Below are 18,021 nucleotides of genomic sequence, written 5' to 3'. Positions count from 1 at the left end.
CTTGTAGAAATTTGTTTTCACTTTGACATGAAAGTCTTTTCTGTTGATCACTGTCAAAAGCCAAACTAAATCCACTGTGAAAGAAAGTTATAAAGCATGAAAGCTTCCGGGGGGGGGGGGGTGTTGAGAATAACTTTTAAAGAAACTAGATATACTGCAAATAATGCAGGTGTTCATAAGCTGGGGAGGACTTGCAATGACATGAAAACTGTTTACTCAATCAGAGATATTTGTACTGTATTGTCTCTCCACAGAAACAAGTTATTTCCTGAATCAGTCATTAGGAACATAATGTATCAAATAATACAAGGATTGGCATTTATCCACAAGCACGGTAGGTTTCTTCTAAAGGTTAGTGTAATCCAACTTGCCAACAACATGAGCTGAAAAACAGCTAGCAGCAGAAAAATATGTCTCTCCACTGCTCCCTTTCTGGTTCAAAAATTTTGAATTGTATTTGCAACAACTTGTGTGCTGTTTGTTAGAAATGGAGCTAAATCATCCAAACTTCCATTCATCTACCTCATCCTCAAATAATTAAAGCTCAAACTTCAAAGTAAATTTTATTGTCAGAGTACGTATATATCACACGTATAACTGTGAGATTCTTTTTCCTATGGGCATACTCAGCAAAACTATAGAGTAGTAACTGTAAACAGGATCAATGAAAGATCAAGTAGAGCACAGAAGGCAACAAACTGTGCAAATGCAGATTTAAATAAATAATAATAAATTACGAGAGTATGAAATAACAAGATAATGAACCCTTAAAGTGAGATCATTTGTCATGGGAACATCTCAATAGATGAATGCAAGAGCATTCATAGTTGAGGGGTAGTAACTGTTCTTTTACCTAATAGTGCGAGTCCTGAGGCACCTGTACCTTCTACATGAAAGCAGCAGTGAGAAAAGAGCAAGGATCTTTGATGAATACTGCTTTGCCACTACAGCATTTCATGATGATATGCTCAATGGTTGGGAAGGCTTTACTCGTAATGTACCAAACCAAATCCACTACCTTTTGTAGGATTTTCCCCTCAAGGGCATTGGTGTTCCCATACCAAGTCATAATGCAGCCAGTCAATACACTTTCCACTATACATCTATAAAAGTTCGTCAAAGTTTTTGATGTCATGCCGAATCTCCACAAACTCCTGAGGAAGTAGAGACACTGTTGTGCTTTCTTTGCAATTACATTTAGATGGGTCCTCTGAGATAGTAACACCCAGGAATTTAAAGTTACTGATCCTCTCCATCTCTGATACTCCAGTGAGGACTGGCTCATGGACCTCTAGTTTCCTTCCCCTGAAGTCTACAATCAGTTCCTTGGTCTTGTTGACATTGACTGAGAGGTTGTTGTTATGGTACCACTCGACCAAATTTCCAAATTAGACTGCATCTTGAGACTACCAATCAGAAAGATTCAAATTAAAAACAAGAAATAAAAGCAAGAGGAGACATTCTGCTCCATTAAGCCTATTCTGCCTTTCAATAAGATCGTTTAATGAAGTGCCCTCTATTGCTTCCCTAGGCAGAGAATTCCACAGAGTTACTACTCTCTGAGAGAAGCAGTTTAACTCATCATCTCCAGTCCAAATCTGCTCCCTTAAATCTTGAGGTGATGTCTCCTAATACTAGTCTCACTTACCAATGAAAAGAACTTTTCTGCCTCTATCCTTTCTATCCCTTCTTAGTTTTATGTTTCTGTAAGATCCCCTCTCATTCTTCTAAATTCCAGTATCTATAGTTCCGGGCATCTCAATGTTTCCTCATAGGCTAACCCTCGCATCTGGAATCAACCTGGAACCTCCTCTGCACCACCACCAAAGCAGGTATATCTTACCTCAAGTAAGGAGAACAGAACTGAATGCAGTACTCTAGGTGCAGCCTCACCAGTGCCCTGTATAATTTCATCATAACCTCCCTGCTCCTAAATTTAATCCCTCTAGCAATGAAGGCTATTATTCAATTTGCTTTCTTGATAACCTGACTTATAGGGAAAGGTTGAATAGGTTAGTGTAACATTATTACAGTGCCAGTGATCTGAGCTCAGTCTGTGGGGAGTTAAGATATTCTTCCCGTGACTGAATGGGTTTCCTGTGGATGTTTCTCACATTCCAAAGATGTATGGGTTAGTAGATTAATTGGTTACATGGGTCTAATTGGTGAGGTTCCCCAGATTGTTGGACTGGAAGGGCCTGTTTCTGTGCTGTCTCTCTAAATTAAACTAACTTGTTACACCTGCAGCCAACCTTTTGCTCCTCATGCACAAGTACTCTTTGCAGAACCAGAATCAGGTTTAATATCACTGGCAAATATTGTGAAATTTGTTGTCTTTGCAGCAGCAGTACAATGCAATAGATGATAGAAGCACAAACATATGTTACAGTAAATATTTATATATTAAGTAGGTAAATTAAGTAAGTAGTTTAAAAATAAAATAAAGTGTTCATGGGTTCAATGTCCATTCAGAAAACGGGTGGGGGAGGGCAAGAAGCTGTTCCTGAAACATTGAGTGCGTGCCTTCAGGCTTCTGTACCTCCCCCCTCATGTATCCATGAGAACAAGGCATTACTTGCATGATGGGAGTCCTTAATGATGGATGCTGCCTTTATGTGGCATCATTCCTTGAAGATATCCTGGATACTACGGAGGCTAGTGCCCAAGATGAAGCTGACTAAACTTACAGCTCTCTGCAGCTTATTTCAATCCTATGCAGTAGCACCTCCTCATACCACAACAATATGCTGCAATATTTCACCATTTCAAATCAAATCAAATTCAAATTTAATTGTCATTCAACCAAACATGAATACAGCTGAACTAAACAACATTAGTGTGGGGCCAAGGTGCAAAGCATACACAGCATATTGAAAATAGTGACCAAAAAACCATAGCCAAGCAAAAAAAAACACATGTATAGCCCAAGACCCTGAGCGACATGTTCTGCAAATTGATGGTACAGTTCTGAGCAGTGCACAGCCACTACAATCCAGCCTGTCATTCTACTGATCAAACACTGTAGGGCAGCACCGATGAGAGGCTTGCCATCCAGACGGACATGGATGCCACAGTGTACTGCCTCAGGCATCTCCTGTCCTGGACTGCAGCAGCAGGCAAGCCCACGGCTTGAGGCTACGCCTTGCTACAACTGAAGCTACGCAGCTGCCACAACTACCTGTCATACCACCAAGCAAGGGAAGTAGGCCTGCAGCGTCTTACATTATCAATGTCCAACAGGGCTCTTGCAATTGTAAGAGAAATATCCAAGACAGTTACTCACAGTTACACAGCACGCCATGGTCGCATATCAACTCTGATGCCTTTGTGCAGCAGACAGCAACACAGTGTTTAAAAATAATCTTCTATTTTTTCTTCCAAAGTACTGTAGATGTCCATGCATTTACCAACATTGCACTCCATCGGCCAGACCCTTGACCACTGACTTAACCGAACTTTAGTTCTCTGAAGACTCTCCACATCCTTAGCTATGCTACACTCTGTTCCCTCTTCCAAATCGTTAATGGATATGGTGAACAGTTGTGGGATCACCCTTGGAGCAGTTTGCTCCCCACTAATTACCAACCAAAAAAGCATTCATTTAACCCAACTCTTTGCCTTCTGCTTATTAACAACTCCTCAATGCATGCCTTATCAAACACCTGGAAATCCAAGTATACAAAACAATATACTGCTGGTACCAAACTATCCGTCTCTGCTATAACTTTGAGTTCATCAGACACATGAAGAGGGGGAGCTTGCCCATGTAGCAAGCTCCCCCTCTTCATGTGTCTGATGAACCCAAAGTTATAGCAGAGACGGATAGTTTGGTACCAGCAGTATATTGTTTTATATACTGCAGATTGGGTCACAACTGCAGTTCCCCATTAAGGTAACAGAGGCATAGAAGCTGAGCCAGTCTTCAAGTACAATTGAAACGCAGAGGCTTTAAACACCCACTCCTGACTATCCTTCTGGCAAATGAGGGCATACAGAAGTTGGCAATGCCAACTACTGGAGTGATGCCACAGTGACAACCTGGCACTCAACGTCAGTAAGACAAAAAAGCTGATTGTGGACTTCAGGAAGGGTAAGACGAAGAAACACATGCCAATCCTCATAGAAGGATCAGAAGTGGAGAGAGTGAGCAGCTTCAAGTTCCTGGGTGTCAAAATCTCTGAGGTTCTAACCTGGTCCCAACATATTGATGAAGTTATAAAGAAAGCAAGACTGCAGCTATACTTTATGAGGAGTTTGAAGAGGTTTGGCATGTCAACAAATATGCTCAAGAACTTCTATACTTGTACCGTAGAGAACATTCTGACAGGCTGCATCACTGTCTGGTATGAAAGGGCTACTGCACAGGACCGAAAGAAGCTGCAGAGGGTTGGTAAATCTAGTCAGTTCCATCTTGGGCACTAGCCTACAAAGTACCCAGGACATCTTCAGAGAACGGTGTCTCAGAAAGGCAGCATCCATTATTAAGGACCTCCAGCACACAGGTCGTGCCCTTTTCTCACTGTTACCAACAGGTGGGAGGTACAGAAGCCTGAAGGCACACACTCAATGATTCAGGAACAGCTTCTTCCCCTCTGCCATCTGATTCCTAAATGGATATTGAATCTTTGGACACTACCTCAATTTTTTTAATATACAGTATTTCTGTTTTTGTATGTTTTTTTAATCTATTCAATATATGTAATTAATTTACTTGTTTACTTTTATTTTATTTATTTTTTTTTTCTCTGCTAGAATATGTATTCCATTGAACTGCTGCTGCTAAGTTAACAAATTTCACATCGCATGCTGGTAATAATAAACCTGATTCTGATTCTAAAATATACAGTCTCTGGAAAATAAAGTTGAAGACCTCAGAACAAGTGATTGCATTGAGGCCCTCATCTCCCATTGCATCCATAACATTTCCATTTGGCATGTTAGACAATGTCCTCTACTGTGAAGACCTACATAATTACTGACATAATTTATCTTCCCTTTTCTTACTGCTTACTTAGTGTTTTTTTTTGCTTCGTAAAGTTTCCTGAGCCTTCCATTTTCCCATTATTTTTGATGATTTCATAAGCATGAGCGTTTAGTTTGTTGCCTTCCTTTTTCTTAGTTATCCAAGATTGGCACTCCCCACCCTTCCTTACTGTCCTTGCTTTTAACTGGAATCTACCTTTATTAATCACTCTGAAAAGTCTACTTGGAAGTTTTTCACTGGTCCTCAACTGTTCCACCATGTGGTCTGTAACCCAGCCCATACCAGCCAACTCCTTCTTCATCCCATTGTCGTCTCCCTTGTTTGGGCATAATTCTGTGATTTTAGATCAAGCTATTGCACCCTCTGTTTGTATGAGCAATTGAATCATACTATGATCACTCTTTCCAAGATGATCCCTAACTACAAGATCATTAATTTCTATCTGTCTCATTGCCCAGGACCATATCCAAGATCTCATTTTCCCATGAAGGTTCAGCAACATGCTGTTCAAGAAAGCTGTCATGGATGCATTTTACGAAGTCCTCATCAATACTACCTTGACCAACTTGATTTGTCAAATCTATGTGCTAGTGAAAGTCCCCCATGTTAACTACCATTCCATTCTTCTATGCTTCAGATATTTATTTGTTTATTTCCTGTGACACTGTAATATTATTATTTGGTGGCCTATAGACTACTCCCACCGGTGATTTTTTTCTTTTGCCTTTCTTATTCCTAATCTCTACCCATATAGATGCAATATTTTGTTCATTAGATCTCTTTATCATCTCTCACTATCTCCCTAATCTCATCCTTCCTGAAGAGCAGTACCCTACCTCCCTTACCGTCCTGCCTATCCTTATATATTACCTGATACCCTTGGATACTCACAATTATCTCCATCCTGTAACCACATTTCTGTAATGGCCACTAAATCATGCTCCTTTGTACTGACGCATTCCACAAGTTCACTGACTTTGATTAAGATGCTATGGGCATTCTGATAATGTATCATTACATTCATTCTGCTTTTTAGAATCTAGAAATTTTTGTGTTTGTCTTTTCTGTACTCGATTCTTGCTTTTATCTTATTTTAACTTTTGCTTTGGACTCTACATTGCTTCCCTCTGTTTTTCTGCATGGATTCTATGCCCCCCCCCTGCTGTATTAATTAAAACACTCCCCAACAGCACTAGCAAGCATACCCCTAGAATTGTCATCGCTGGTATAAAACTGTGGGTCCAGAAACTAAGTGCACCTTCTGGGTTAGCACAACAGAGGCAACAGCACATTCAGTATTGCAATGCAAGGTGCATTAATTGGTAATGTGCGAACCCACATATTGTTAGGCAGCATTCCCCTATGCAACATGAAGTGTTTCATTACGTTCTGGACTAATGTTAGATAATGATAAAATTTGTAGATCTTTTACTTATGCTTCACAAAGTGCTGAAGGTCAACAAGAGTTGCTGTCTTAAGAAATTCTGGATGTCTCTGATAGGATTTTTTCATCGTGACATGAAGCCAGAAAACTTGCTCTGCATGGGTCCAGATCTTGTCAAAATAGGAGACTTTGGGTTAGCCAGGGAGCTAAGGTCACGTCCACCCTATACAGACTATGTATCCACACGATGGTAAGTCCAATTTTATATAAGAAACCAGAATCTTAAATAAAAAGGTACTTCTTCCACCAAACATACCTTTACTTTCCCACCACTCTCTGCTTTCTGCAGGGATCACTCTCTCCATAATTCCCTAATCTTTTCATCCCTCCCCACTAATCTCCCTTCTGGCATTTATCCCTGCAAGTGTAAGAAGTACTTCACCCCCTCCTTCACCTCCACTCAGTACACCAAATAGTCGTTCCAGGTGAGGCAACACTTCTCCTGCATATCCTTTGGGGCCATCTACTTCCCCCATCTACATCTACGGTAATTTCTTGCAGCACAGCTCAACAGATTTGATTAAATATTCTCATTTCAGCCTGATACAGCTGGGGATTACAACTGTTTCCAAGGTCTGTACAGTTAATAAAGATGTTTTAATGTGATTGAATAAACTATTGCTGCTTAAAACCAATGGAAACAATGCCAATTGTGGTCGTACTTCTCACCAGATTCTTTGAAGAAAACATGGCTGCAGGTCAGGAATACAGGTGTGTTTCAGAAAATGGGGTTTTAGACTCCCAGTACTGACTATCTTGCTGTCAAATGTATAGAGTCTCGTAAATAAAATCAAACATCTCGGAGATGAGGTGCTGAATCAGACGGACTTTAGGACTGTGTGTGTCCTTTGTTTCATGAAATCCTGGTTAACCCCTTCCGTACCAGACACAGTGATTCAGATTGATGGGTTCACTATACACCATCAGGACAGGACTGTCAAGTCTCTCAAAAGCAGTGTTGGAGGTGTATGCCTCATGATGAACTCCTCTTGGTGCACTAATGTATCAGTGTTGTCCCAATTCTGCTCACCAGTCTAAAATATCTCACAATTAAGCATTGTCCATTTTACGTGTCATGGGAGATTTCTGCGATCATTTTGGAGGTGGTATACATTCCACCTCAGGCCAATGTCAAACAGGCTTCGGATGATCGAAGCGATGGGATCAACATTTACCAAAATTCTCTAGACTCTGGACAGGTCCCGGCGGATTGGAAGACAGCAAGTGTCATGCCACTTTTTTAAAAAGGATGTAGGCAAAAGATGGATAACTATAGGCCAGTTAGCTTAATATCTGTAGTCAGGAAAATGCTTGGAGCTGTCATTAAGGAAGAAATAGCGAAACATTTAGAAAGGAGTGGTTCCATTCGACAGACGCAGCATGGATTCAGAAAGGGCAGGTCCTGTTTGACAAACTTACTGGAATTCTTTGAGGACATAATGAGTGCAGTGGATAGAGGGGAACAGGTGGATATCGTATACTTAGATTTCCAGAAAGCATTCGATAAGGTGCCGCACAAGAGACGTCGAAATAAGATACGGATGCATGGAGTCGGAGGAAGTGTATTAGTATGGATAGTGGATTGGTTAACCAATAGAAGGCAGAGAGTTAGGTGTTTCTCCGGTTAGCAGTGAGTGGGGTGCTGCAGGGGTCGGTGCTGGGCCTGCAGCTGTTTACCATTTACATTGATGATTTGGAAGAGGGTACTGAGTGTAGCATAGCAAAATTTGCTGATGACACTGAACTGAGTGGAAAAGCAAATTGTACAGAGGCTGTGGAGAGTCTGCAGAGGGATATAGATAGGTTAAGTGAGTGGGCCAAGGTCTAGCGGATGGAATGCAACATTGGTAAATGTGAGATCATCCACTTTGGAAGGAATAATAGAAGAGCAGATTATTATTTAAATGGTGAAAGATTGCAGCATGCTGTTGTGCAGAGGGACTTGGGAGTGCTTGTGCTTGAATTGTAAAAAGTTGGCTTGTAGGTACAACAGGTTATTAAGAAGGCAAACAGAATGTTGACCTTCATTGTTAAAGGGATTGAATTCAAGAGCAGGGAGGTCATGCTGCAACTATACAGGGTACTGGTGAGGCCGCAACTGGAATACTGTGTGCAATTCTGGTCTCCATACTTAAGGAAGGATATACAGGCTTTGGAAGCAGAGCAGAGGAAGTTCACCAGGTTGATTCCAGAGATGAAAGGGTTAACCTTTGAAGACAGATTGAGTCACCTGGGACTATTCTCTCTGGAATTCAGAGAATAAGAGGGGATCTTATAGAAACATACAAAATTTTGAAAGGGATAGATAAGATAGAAATAGGAAAGTTGTTTCCATTGGTAGGTGAGACTAGAACTAGGGGACACTGCCTCAAGATTCAGGGGAGAAGATTTAGGATGGAGATGAGGAGAAACTGTTTTTCCCAGACAGTGGTGAATCTGTGGAATTCTCTGCCAGGGGAAGTAGTTAAGGCTTCTTGACTAAATATATTTAAGAAACAGTTTGATAGATTTTTACATAGTAGGGGAATTAAGGGTTACAGGGAAAAGGCAGGTAGATGGAGCCGAGTTTATGGACAGATCAGCCATAATCTTATTAAATGGCAGGGCAGGCTTGATGGGACAAATGGCCTACACTTGCTCCTATTTCTTATGTTCTTATGTTAACATGCGTGAAACAGCACACCATGATGCCTTAAACATCATGTTGGGGAATTTTAACCAGGCCAACCTGAAAAAGTCACTAAATTACCATCAACAAATCACTTGTACTACCAGAGGAAACAACATACTGGACTACTGTTACACCACCATCAAGAATGCCTATCGTGCTATTACACACCTTCACTTCAGAACATCTGATCACCTGGCTGTACTTCGACTCCTTGAGTATAAGCAGAGACTGAAGACTACAGCACCAGTAGTGAAGACCAAGAAGGTATGGACAAGGGAAGCATAAGAGGACTTACAGAACTGCGATGGACTGAACCATATTCAGGGATTCATCTTCGAATCCAGGTGAGTATGCCGGAGTTGTTGCTGATTTCATTAAAACCTGTGTGGATGAGTGTGTGCCTACAAAGACTTACTGTACATTCCCAAACCAAAAGGCATGGATGAACCAGGAGGTACATCGCCTGCTGTGGGATAAATCTGTGGCATTCAAGTCTGGCGACCCACGCTGTAGAGCAGGGGTGTCAAACTCATTTTAGGTCACGGGCCGGATTGAGCAAAATGCAGCTTCATGTGGGCCGGATCAGTCGGACGCGTGCGAACGCAGCTTTCGTTGCCTCCGTTTTTTCAGCCTGCTCTCATGTGTCTCAGTCTCTGCTATAACCACAAAGTGTTTCACTTTACAAATTCCGTTTCTTATGAAGAAGACTGCCGAGCAAGACTGCCGAATAAACATTAAAAACCCTGAAAACCTGGTACCTGAATAAACTCAGCATTAGCCATATCATACGCCATAGGTGCTTCGATTACTGGGGCCAGCTTTAATAGTAATTAGATATTATCTCACGGGCCAAAGATAATTCCACCGCGGGCCGGATTTGGCCCGCGGGCCTTGAGTTTGACATATATGCTGTAGAGGAAAACAAGGTATGACTTGCGGAGGGCTATTTCAAGAGCCAAGAGACAATTCCAAGCAAGGTTAAAGGTGACATCGGATACACATCAATTCTGGCAGAGTTTGCAGGACATTACTTCCTATAAAGTGAAACCCAGTAATATGAATGGCAGTGATGGTTCACTACCAGATGAGCTGAATACCTTCTATGTTCACTTTGAAAGGATGAATATAACAAGAGTTATGAAGCTCCCTGCTGCACCCAGTGACCCTGTGGTCTCTGTCTCGGAGGCCAATGTTTGGCTGTCTTTAAGGAGGGTGAACCCTCGCAAGGCAGCAGGTCCTGATCGAGTACCTGGTAAGGGTCTGAAAACTTATGCCAATCAACTGGCAGGAGGATTCAAGGACATTTTCAATCGCTCACTCCTACAGGCAGAAGTTCCCACTTGCTTCAAAAAGGCAATAATTATACCAGTGCCTAAGAGTAGTGTGAGCTGCCTTATTGACTATCGCTCAGTAGCATCCACATCTAAGTTGATGAAATACTTTGAGTAGTTGGTCATGGCTAGAATGAATTTCTGCCTCAGCAAGGACCTGGACCCACTGAAATTTGCCTATCGCCGCAATAGTTCTAAGGCAGACACATTCTCAATGGTTCTTCAAATGGCCTTCGATCATCTGGACAATACAAACACCTATGTCAGGATGCTGTTCGTTGACTATAGCTCAGCGTTTAACACCATCATTCCCACAGCTTTGATCAATAAGCTAAGAACCTTGACCTCTGTACCTCTCTCTGCAATTGAATTCTCAACTTCCTAACTGGACGACCACATACTGTGTGGATTAGTGATAATATCTCCTCCTCCCTGACAATCAACACTGGAGTACCCAAGTGTGTGTGCTTAGCCCACTGCTCTACTCTCCATACTCATAACTGTGTGGCTAGGCATAGCTCAAATACCAACTATAAATTTGATGATGATACAACAATTGTTGGTAGAATCTCAGATGGAGACGAGAGGGCGTACAGGAGTGAGATATACCAGCTAGTTGAGTGGTGTCGCAGCAACAACCTTGCACTTAAAGTCAGTGAGACCAAAAAGCTAATTCTGGACTTCAGGAAGGGTAAAACGAGGGAACATGGACCAATCCTCAACAAGACAATAGACAATAGACAGTAGGTGCAGGAGTAGGCCATTCGGCCCTTCTAGCCAGCACCGCCATTCACTGTGATCATGGCTGATCATACACAATCGGTACCCCATTCCTGCCCTCTCCCCATATCCCTTGACCCCGTTATCTATAAGAGCTCTATCTAACTCTCTCTTGAATGCATCCAGAGACTTGGCTTCCACTGCCTTCTGGGGCAGAGCATTCCACATATCCACCACTCTCTGGGTGAAAAAGTTTTTCCAAATCTCTGTTCTAAATGGCCTACCCCTTATTCTTAAACTGTGGCCTCTAGTTCTGGACTCACCCATCAGCGGGAACATGCTTCCTGTCTCCAGTGTGTCCAATCCCTTAATAATCTTATATGTTTCAATCAGATCCCCTCTCATCCTTCTAAATTCCAGTGTATACAAGCCCAGTCGCTCCAATCTTTCAACATATGACAGTCCCGCCATTCCGGGAATTAACCTTGTGAACCTACGCTGCACTCCCTCAATAGCAAGAATGTCCTTCCTCAAATTTGGAGACCAAAACTGCACACAATACACCAGGTGGGGTCTCACCAGGGCCCTGTACAGCTGCAGAAGGACCTCTTTACTCCTATACTCAATTCCTCTTGTTATAAAAGCCAGCATGCCATTAGTTTTCTTCACTGCCTGCTGTACCTGCATGCTTGCTTTCATTGACTGATGTACAAGAACACCTAGATCTCGTTGTACTTCCCCTTTTCCTAACTTGACTCCATTTAGATAGTAATCTGCCTTCCTGTTCTTGCCACCAAAGTGGATAACCTCACATTTATCCACTTTAAACTGCATCTGCCATGCATCTGCCCACTCACCCATCTATCTAAGTCACCCTGCATTCTCCACACATCCTCCTCATATTTCACACTGCCACCCAGCTTTGCGTCATCTGCAAATTTGCTAATGTTACTTTTAATCCCTTCATCTAAATCATTAATGTATATTGTAAACAGCTGCGGTCCCAGCACCAAACCTTGCGGTACCCCACTGGTCACAGCCTGCCATTCCGAAAGGGACCCGTTAATCACTACTCTTTGTTTCCTGTCAGCCAGCCAATTTTCAATCCATGTCAGTACTCTGCCCCCAATACCATGTGCCCTAATTTTGCCCACTAATCTCCTATGTGGGACTTTATCAAAAGCTTTCTGGAAGCCCAGGTACACTACATCCACTGGCTCTCCCTTGTCCATTTTCATAGTTACATCCTCAAAAAACTCCAGAAGATTAGTCAAGCATGATTTTCCCTTCATAAATCCATGCTGACTCGGACTGATCCTTCTACTGCTATCCGAATGTGTCATAATTTCCTCTTTTATAATTGACTCCAGCATCTTTCCCACCACTGACGTCAGGCTAACCGATCTATAATTCCCTGTTTTCTCTCTCCCTCCTTTCTTGAAAATGGGACAACATTAGCCACCCTCCAATCAGCAGGAACTGTTCCTGAATCTATAGAACATTGGAAAATGATTACCAATGCGTCCACGATTTCTAGAGCCACCTCTTTAAGTACCCTGGGATGCAGACCATCAGGTCCCGGGGACTTATCAGCCTTCAAACTCAACAGTCTATCCAACACCGTTTCTTGCCTAATATAAATTTCCTTCAGTTCATCCTTTACCCTAGTTCCTTTGGCCACTATTACATCTGGGAGATTGTTTGTGTCTTCCCTAGTGAAGACAGATCCAAAGTACCTGTTCAACTCATCTGCCATTTCTTTGTTCCCCATAATAAATTCACCCGTTTCTGTCTTCAATGGCCCAATTTTGGTCTTAACTATTTTTTTGCTATTCACATACCTAAAGAAGCTTTTATTATCCTCCTTTACATTCTTGGCTAGTTTACCTTCGTACCTCATTTTTTCTTGGCGTATTGGCTTTTTTGTTATCTTCTGTTGCTCTTTAAAAGCTTCCCAGTCCTCTGGTTTCCTGCTCATCTTTGCTATGTTATACTTCTTCTCTTTTATTTTTATACTGCCCTTTACTTCCCTCGTCAGCCACGGCCACCCCTTACTCCCCTTAGGATCTGTCTTCCTCTTTGGAATGAACCGATCCTGCTGCTTCTGCATTATTCCCAGAAATACCTGCCATTTTTGTTCCACTGTCTTCCCTGCTAGGGTATTGTTCCATTGAACTTTGGCCAGCTCCTCCCTCATAGCTCCATAGTTCCCTTTGTTCAACTGTAATACTGACACATCTGATTTTCCCTTCTCCTTCTCAAAACAAGGGATCTGAAGTGGAGAGAGTGAAAAATTTCAAGTTGCTGGGTGTCAAGATCTCTGAGGATCTAACCTAGTCCCAACATATCAATGCAACTACAAAGAAGGCAAGACAGTGTTTATATTTCATTAGGAGTTTGAAGAGATTTGGTTTGTCAACTAAAACACTCAAAAACTTACATAGATGTACCATGGAGAGCATTACAACAGGCTGCATCACTGTCTGGTGTTAGGGGGTGGGGGAGTGTTTCTATTGCACAGGACTGTAAGAAGTTGCAGAAAGTTGTAAAATCAGTCAGCTCCATTGTAGGTACTAGCCTCTGTAGTATCCAAGACATCTTCAGTACCTCAGAAAGACGACGTCCATTTTTAATGACCCCAATTACCCAGGGCATACCCTCTTCTCATTGTTACAATCAGGTAGGAGGTGCAGAAGCCTGAAGGTGCACACTCAGCAATTCAAGAACAGCTTCTTCCCTTTTGCCATCCAATTTCTGAATAGACATTGAACCCATGAGCACTACCTCGCTTCTTATATTGTATGCTCTTTCTATTTTTGCACAATTTTGATCTATTCAATATACATATATTTTACTGTAATTGATTTGTTTATTATTTTCTTTTTTATCTTTATTATCATGTATTGCATTGTACTGCTCCTGCTAAGTTCACAAATTTCATGACACATGCCAGTGATAATAAACCTGATTCTAATTCTGATCCAGTGCTCCCAAAGAGCCTCCTCTACATTGGTGTGACGCGACATAGATTGGGGGGGGGGGGGGCCACTTTGTCAACCACTTTTGCTCTGTTTGGTCTATTTTCAGAAAATTTAGAAAATATTTTGTTCTTTTGTTCATCTCACTTCCTCTCTCAATATACATATCAGCAGCTATTAGTAAATTTCTTTAACTATTAAGATTACCTACTTTGCCACCTAACTTTATAATTTTCTTTGGAAAAACTTGTCACTAAAAACAACATTAAATAGATTGATTCATCATTCATTCCATGACTATTTGTGACTATTTTCTATTTGTAGAATTACCATTGTCTTTGGTATCAATAATTACATTTTAACAATTCTAGAACCCTTGTAGATATTCTGAGAAATATGATACAGCATATAGCATTTTTCTTTCAGCTGTTTTCCCCATATTTTCATAGGTATCGTGCTCCTGAAGTTCTATTGCGTTCCTCTGTTTATAGTTCTCCAATAGATATATGGGCAACAGGCTGTATTATGGCTGAACTATACACACTGAGGCCACTCTTTCCAGGAACCAGTGAAGTGGATGAAATCTTTAAAATCTGTCAAGTGTTAGGCACTCCAAAAAAAGTAAGTAACAATTGTAAATGTGAGAGCAGTAGCCTTTATCAAAGTTCAAAGTTCATTTATTATCGAATTATATTTATGTTATACTACCTTGAGATTCAACAGGCAGTCACAAAACAAAGAAAACCAAAAGAACCCATAAAAAAGACTGTCAAATGCCCAATATGCAGAGAGATGAAAAAACAGATCGTGCAAACAATATGAATACCCATTTGAAAATTTTGGCCAGGAAAGGATTGCTGTATCAGGAAAGGTTAGATAAATTGAGACCATTCTTATTGGGGTTTAAAAGACACTTGGATAAGTACATGGATAAGATATGAAACAGCATGGGAAAATGGGATGAGTTTGGTGGAAACCATGGTTGGCATGGATGAGATGGGCTGAAGGACCTGCTTCCATGCTGTGTTACTCATAACTTTAAGAATGAGAGACAATCTTACTGATACAGATAACATTCTTAGGGTGCTGGATAAGCTAAATGCTGGGAGCGTGGGAAAATCTAGTACCAGAAGACATCTCATTTCAGTCTTAATTAGGAAACATTTCTATTCTCAAAGCACTGTGTCTTTTGGAGTACTTTACATCAGTAAGCTGAGGAGGCAGAATCCTTGAATATTTCATAGCTGTTGTATGTAGATTTTAATGAATAAATTAATCAAAGGCTATGGAGATAGGGTAGGAAAGGTGACAAAGTTGTATCTGCTTGTTGAATGGTGGAGCAGGCACTAGGGGCCAAATGAGAGTGGAAGTGTGTCATAGAGTCATACATTTTCTGAAATAGTCATTTTGGCTAACCATATCCATCAAATATTTATCTACACTAATGTCAGTTTCCAGCACTCTGCCAATAGTATTTTGCCTTGACATTTCAAGTGTTCATCTAAAGCTACTTAAATGTTTTAAGAGTCCCTGCCTCCACTACACCCTCAGGTAGTGTATGCAATATTTCAACTTGGTGAAAAATTCTTCTTTAAATCCCCTCTAAATATCATACCCCTTCCATTTAATCTTTGCCCTCCTGTTATAGAAACCTCACCAAGAGTTAAAGTTTCTCATTATCTACCCTTTCCATGCTGCTAATAATTTTAATTACATCATTTAGGTCCCCCCCCCCCCCCCCACACACACACAGTCTTCTCCACTGAGGAAAATAAACCCAGCCTAGGTGATTGTTTCTTACAGCTGAAACATCCAGGCAACATGATGATGAATCTCTTCTGTATCTGCTCTAGTGCAGTCACATTCTATCTATCATGTACCAACCAGAACTGTACATTTCACTCTAGCTGCTGTTTAATGTGTACAATAATCTTGATCTCATACTTTATTTCCTTGAGCTATTGTGCTTTATCTTATCATGTAATTAGTAAATGTTAGACATGTCTGTGTTATGTTTAAAAAATTGAGAAGTATGATGACAAGGCAACAAACAATGTGTTGGAAGAACTCAGCAGGTCGAGCACCTGTTGTGGGAGGAAGGGAATTGTTTACATTGCAGGTCAAAAACTTGCATCAGGACCTGCTGAGTTCTTCCAGCAGATTGTTTGTTGCTCCAGATTACAGCATCAGCAGTCTCTTGTGAGTTCAAAGGCTTTGGACAAAGCAAGTGACAGTACCTGAATACTGAAAATAAATGGTGCATCTACCTAAAACTCTGCTGAACTAGGGTTCACACTGATAGACAACAGACAATAGACAATAGGTGCAGAAGTAGACCATTCTTCGAGCCTGCACCGCCATTTTGAGATCATGGCTGATCAATTACTATCAATACCCGGTTCCTGCCTTGTCCCCATATCCCTTGATTCCCCTATCCATAAGATACCTATCTAGCTCCTTCTTGAAAGCATCCAGAGAATTGGCCTCCACTACCTTCTGAGGCAGTGCATTCCAGACCCCCACAACTCTTCTGGGAGAAGAAGTTTTTCCTTAACTCTGTCCTAAATGACCTACCCCTTATTCTCAAACCATGCACTGGCACTCTCATGTACTGGACTCTCCCAGCATCTGGAACATATTTCCTGCCTCTATCTTGTCCAATCCCTTAATAATCTTATATGTTTCAATCAGATCCCCTCTCAATCTCCTTAATTCCAGCGTGTACAAGCCCAGTCTCTCTAACCTCTCTGCGTAGGACAGTCCAGACATCCCAGGAATTAACCTCGTGAATCTACGCTGCACTTCCTCTACAGCCAGGATGTCCTTCCTTAACCCTGGAGACCAAAACTGTACACAATACTCCAGGTGTGGTCTCACCAGGGCTCTGTACAAATGCAAGAGGATTTCCTTGCTCTTGTACTCAATTCCCTTTGTAATAAAGGCCAACATTCCATTAGCCTTCTTCACTGCCTGCTGCACTTGCTTATTCACCTTCAGTGACTGATGAACAAGGACTCCAAGATCTCTTTGTATTTCTCCCTTAACCAACTCTACACCGTTCAGATAATAATCTGCCTTCCTGTTCTTACTCCTAAAGTGGATAACCTCACACTTATTCACATTAAACGCCATCTGCCAAGTATCTGCCCACTCACCCAGCCTATCCACCCTGAATTCTCCTAACATCCTCATCACATGTCACTCTGCCACCCAGCTTAGTAACATCAGCAAATTTGCTGATGTTATTTTCAATGCCTTCATCCAAATCATTAACGTAAATGGTAAACAGCTGTGGTCCCAATACCGAGCCCTGTGGCACCCCACTAGTCACCACCTGCCATTCCGAGAAACACCCATTCACCACTACCCTTTGCTTTCTATCTGCCAACCAGTTTTCTATCCATGTCAATGCCTTCCCCCCGATGCCCTGAGCTTTGATTTTACCCACCAATCTTCTATGTGGGACCTTATCAAATGCCTTCTGAAAATCGAGGTACACTACATCCACTGGCTCTCCCCCGTCTAACTTCCTGGTTACATCCTCGAAAAACTCCAACAGATTAGTCAAGCATGATTTACCCTTGGTAAATCCATGCTGGCTCGGCCCAATCCTATCACTGCTATCTAGATATGCCACTATTTCATCCTTAATAATGGACTCTAGCATCTTTCCCACCACCGATGTCAGGCTGACAGGTCGATAGTTCTCTGTTTTCTCCCTCCCTCCTTTCTTAAAAAGTGGGATAACATTAGCCATTCTCCAATCCTCAGGAACTGATCCTGAATCTAAGGAACATTGGAAAATGATTACCAATGCATCCGCAATTTCCAGGGCCACCTCCTTTAGTACCCTAGGGTGCAGACCATCTGGACCTGGGGATTTGTCAGCCTTC

General features: G+C 41.6%; 1 protein-coding gene across 3 annotated transcripts in view; it reads left to right on the top strand.

Annotated features, from left to right (window-relative positions):
* Positions 1–18,021, top strand: part of mak (male germ cell-associated kinase) — an 84,818-nt gene that overhangs the window by 34,196 nt on the left and 32,601 nt on the right. For all 3 annotated transcript variants that reach the window (XM_073023880.1, XM_073023881.1, XM_073023882.1), the window contains exons 5-7: positions 255–334; positions 6,486–6,618; positions 14,578–14,749. In XM_073023880.1, the coding sequence (XP_072879981.1) occupies positions 255–334; positions 6,486–6,618; positions 14,578–14,749 (385 nt within the window). The remainder of the gene's footprint in view (positions 1–254; positions 335–6,485; positions 6,619–14,577; positions 14,750–18,021) is intronic.

This window comes from Hemitrygon akajei, chromosome 20 (genome assembly GCF_048418815.1).
Source record: "Hemitrygon akajei chromosome 20, sHemAka1.3, whole genome shotgun sequence".
In the NCBI taxonomy this organism is placed as follows: Eukaryota; Metazoa; Chordata; class Chondrichthyes; order Myliobatiformes; family Dasyatidae; genus Hemitrygon; species Hemitrygon akajei.
Note: the sequence above shows the minus strand (reverse complement) of the source record. Positions and strands in the feature narration are given on the sequence as shown.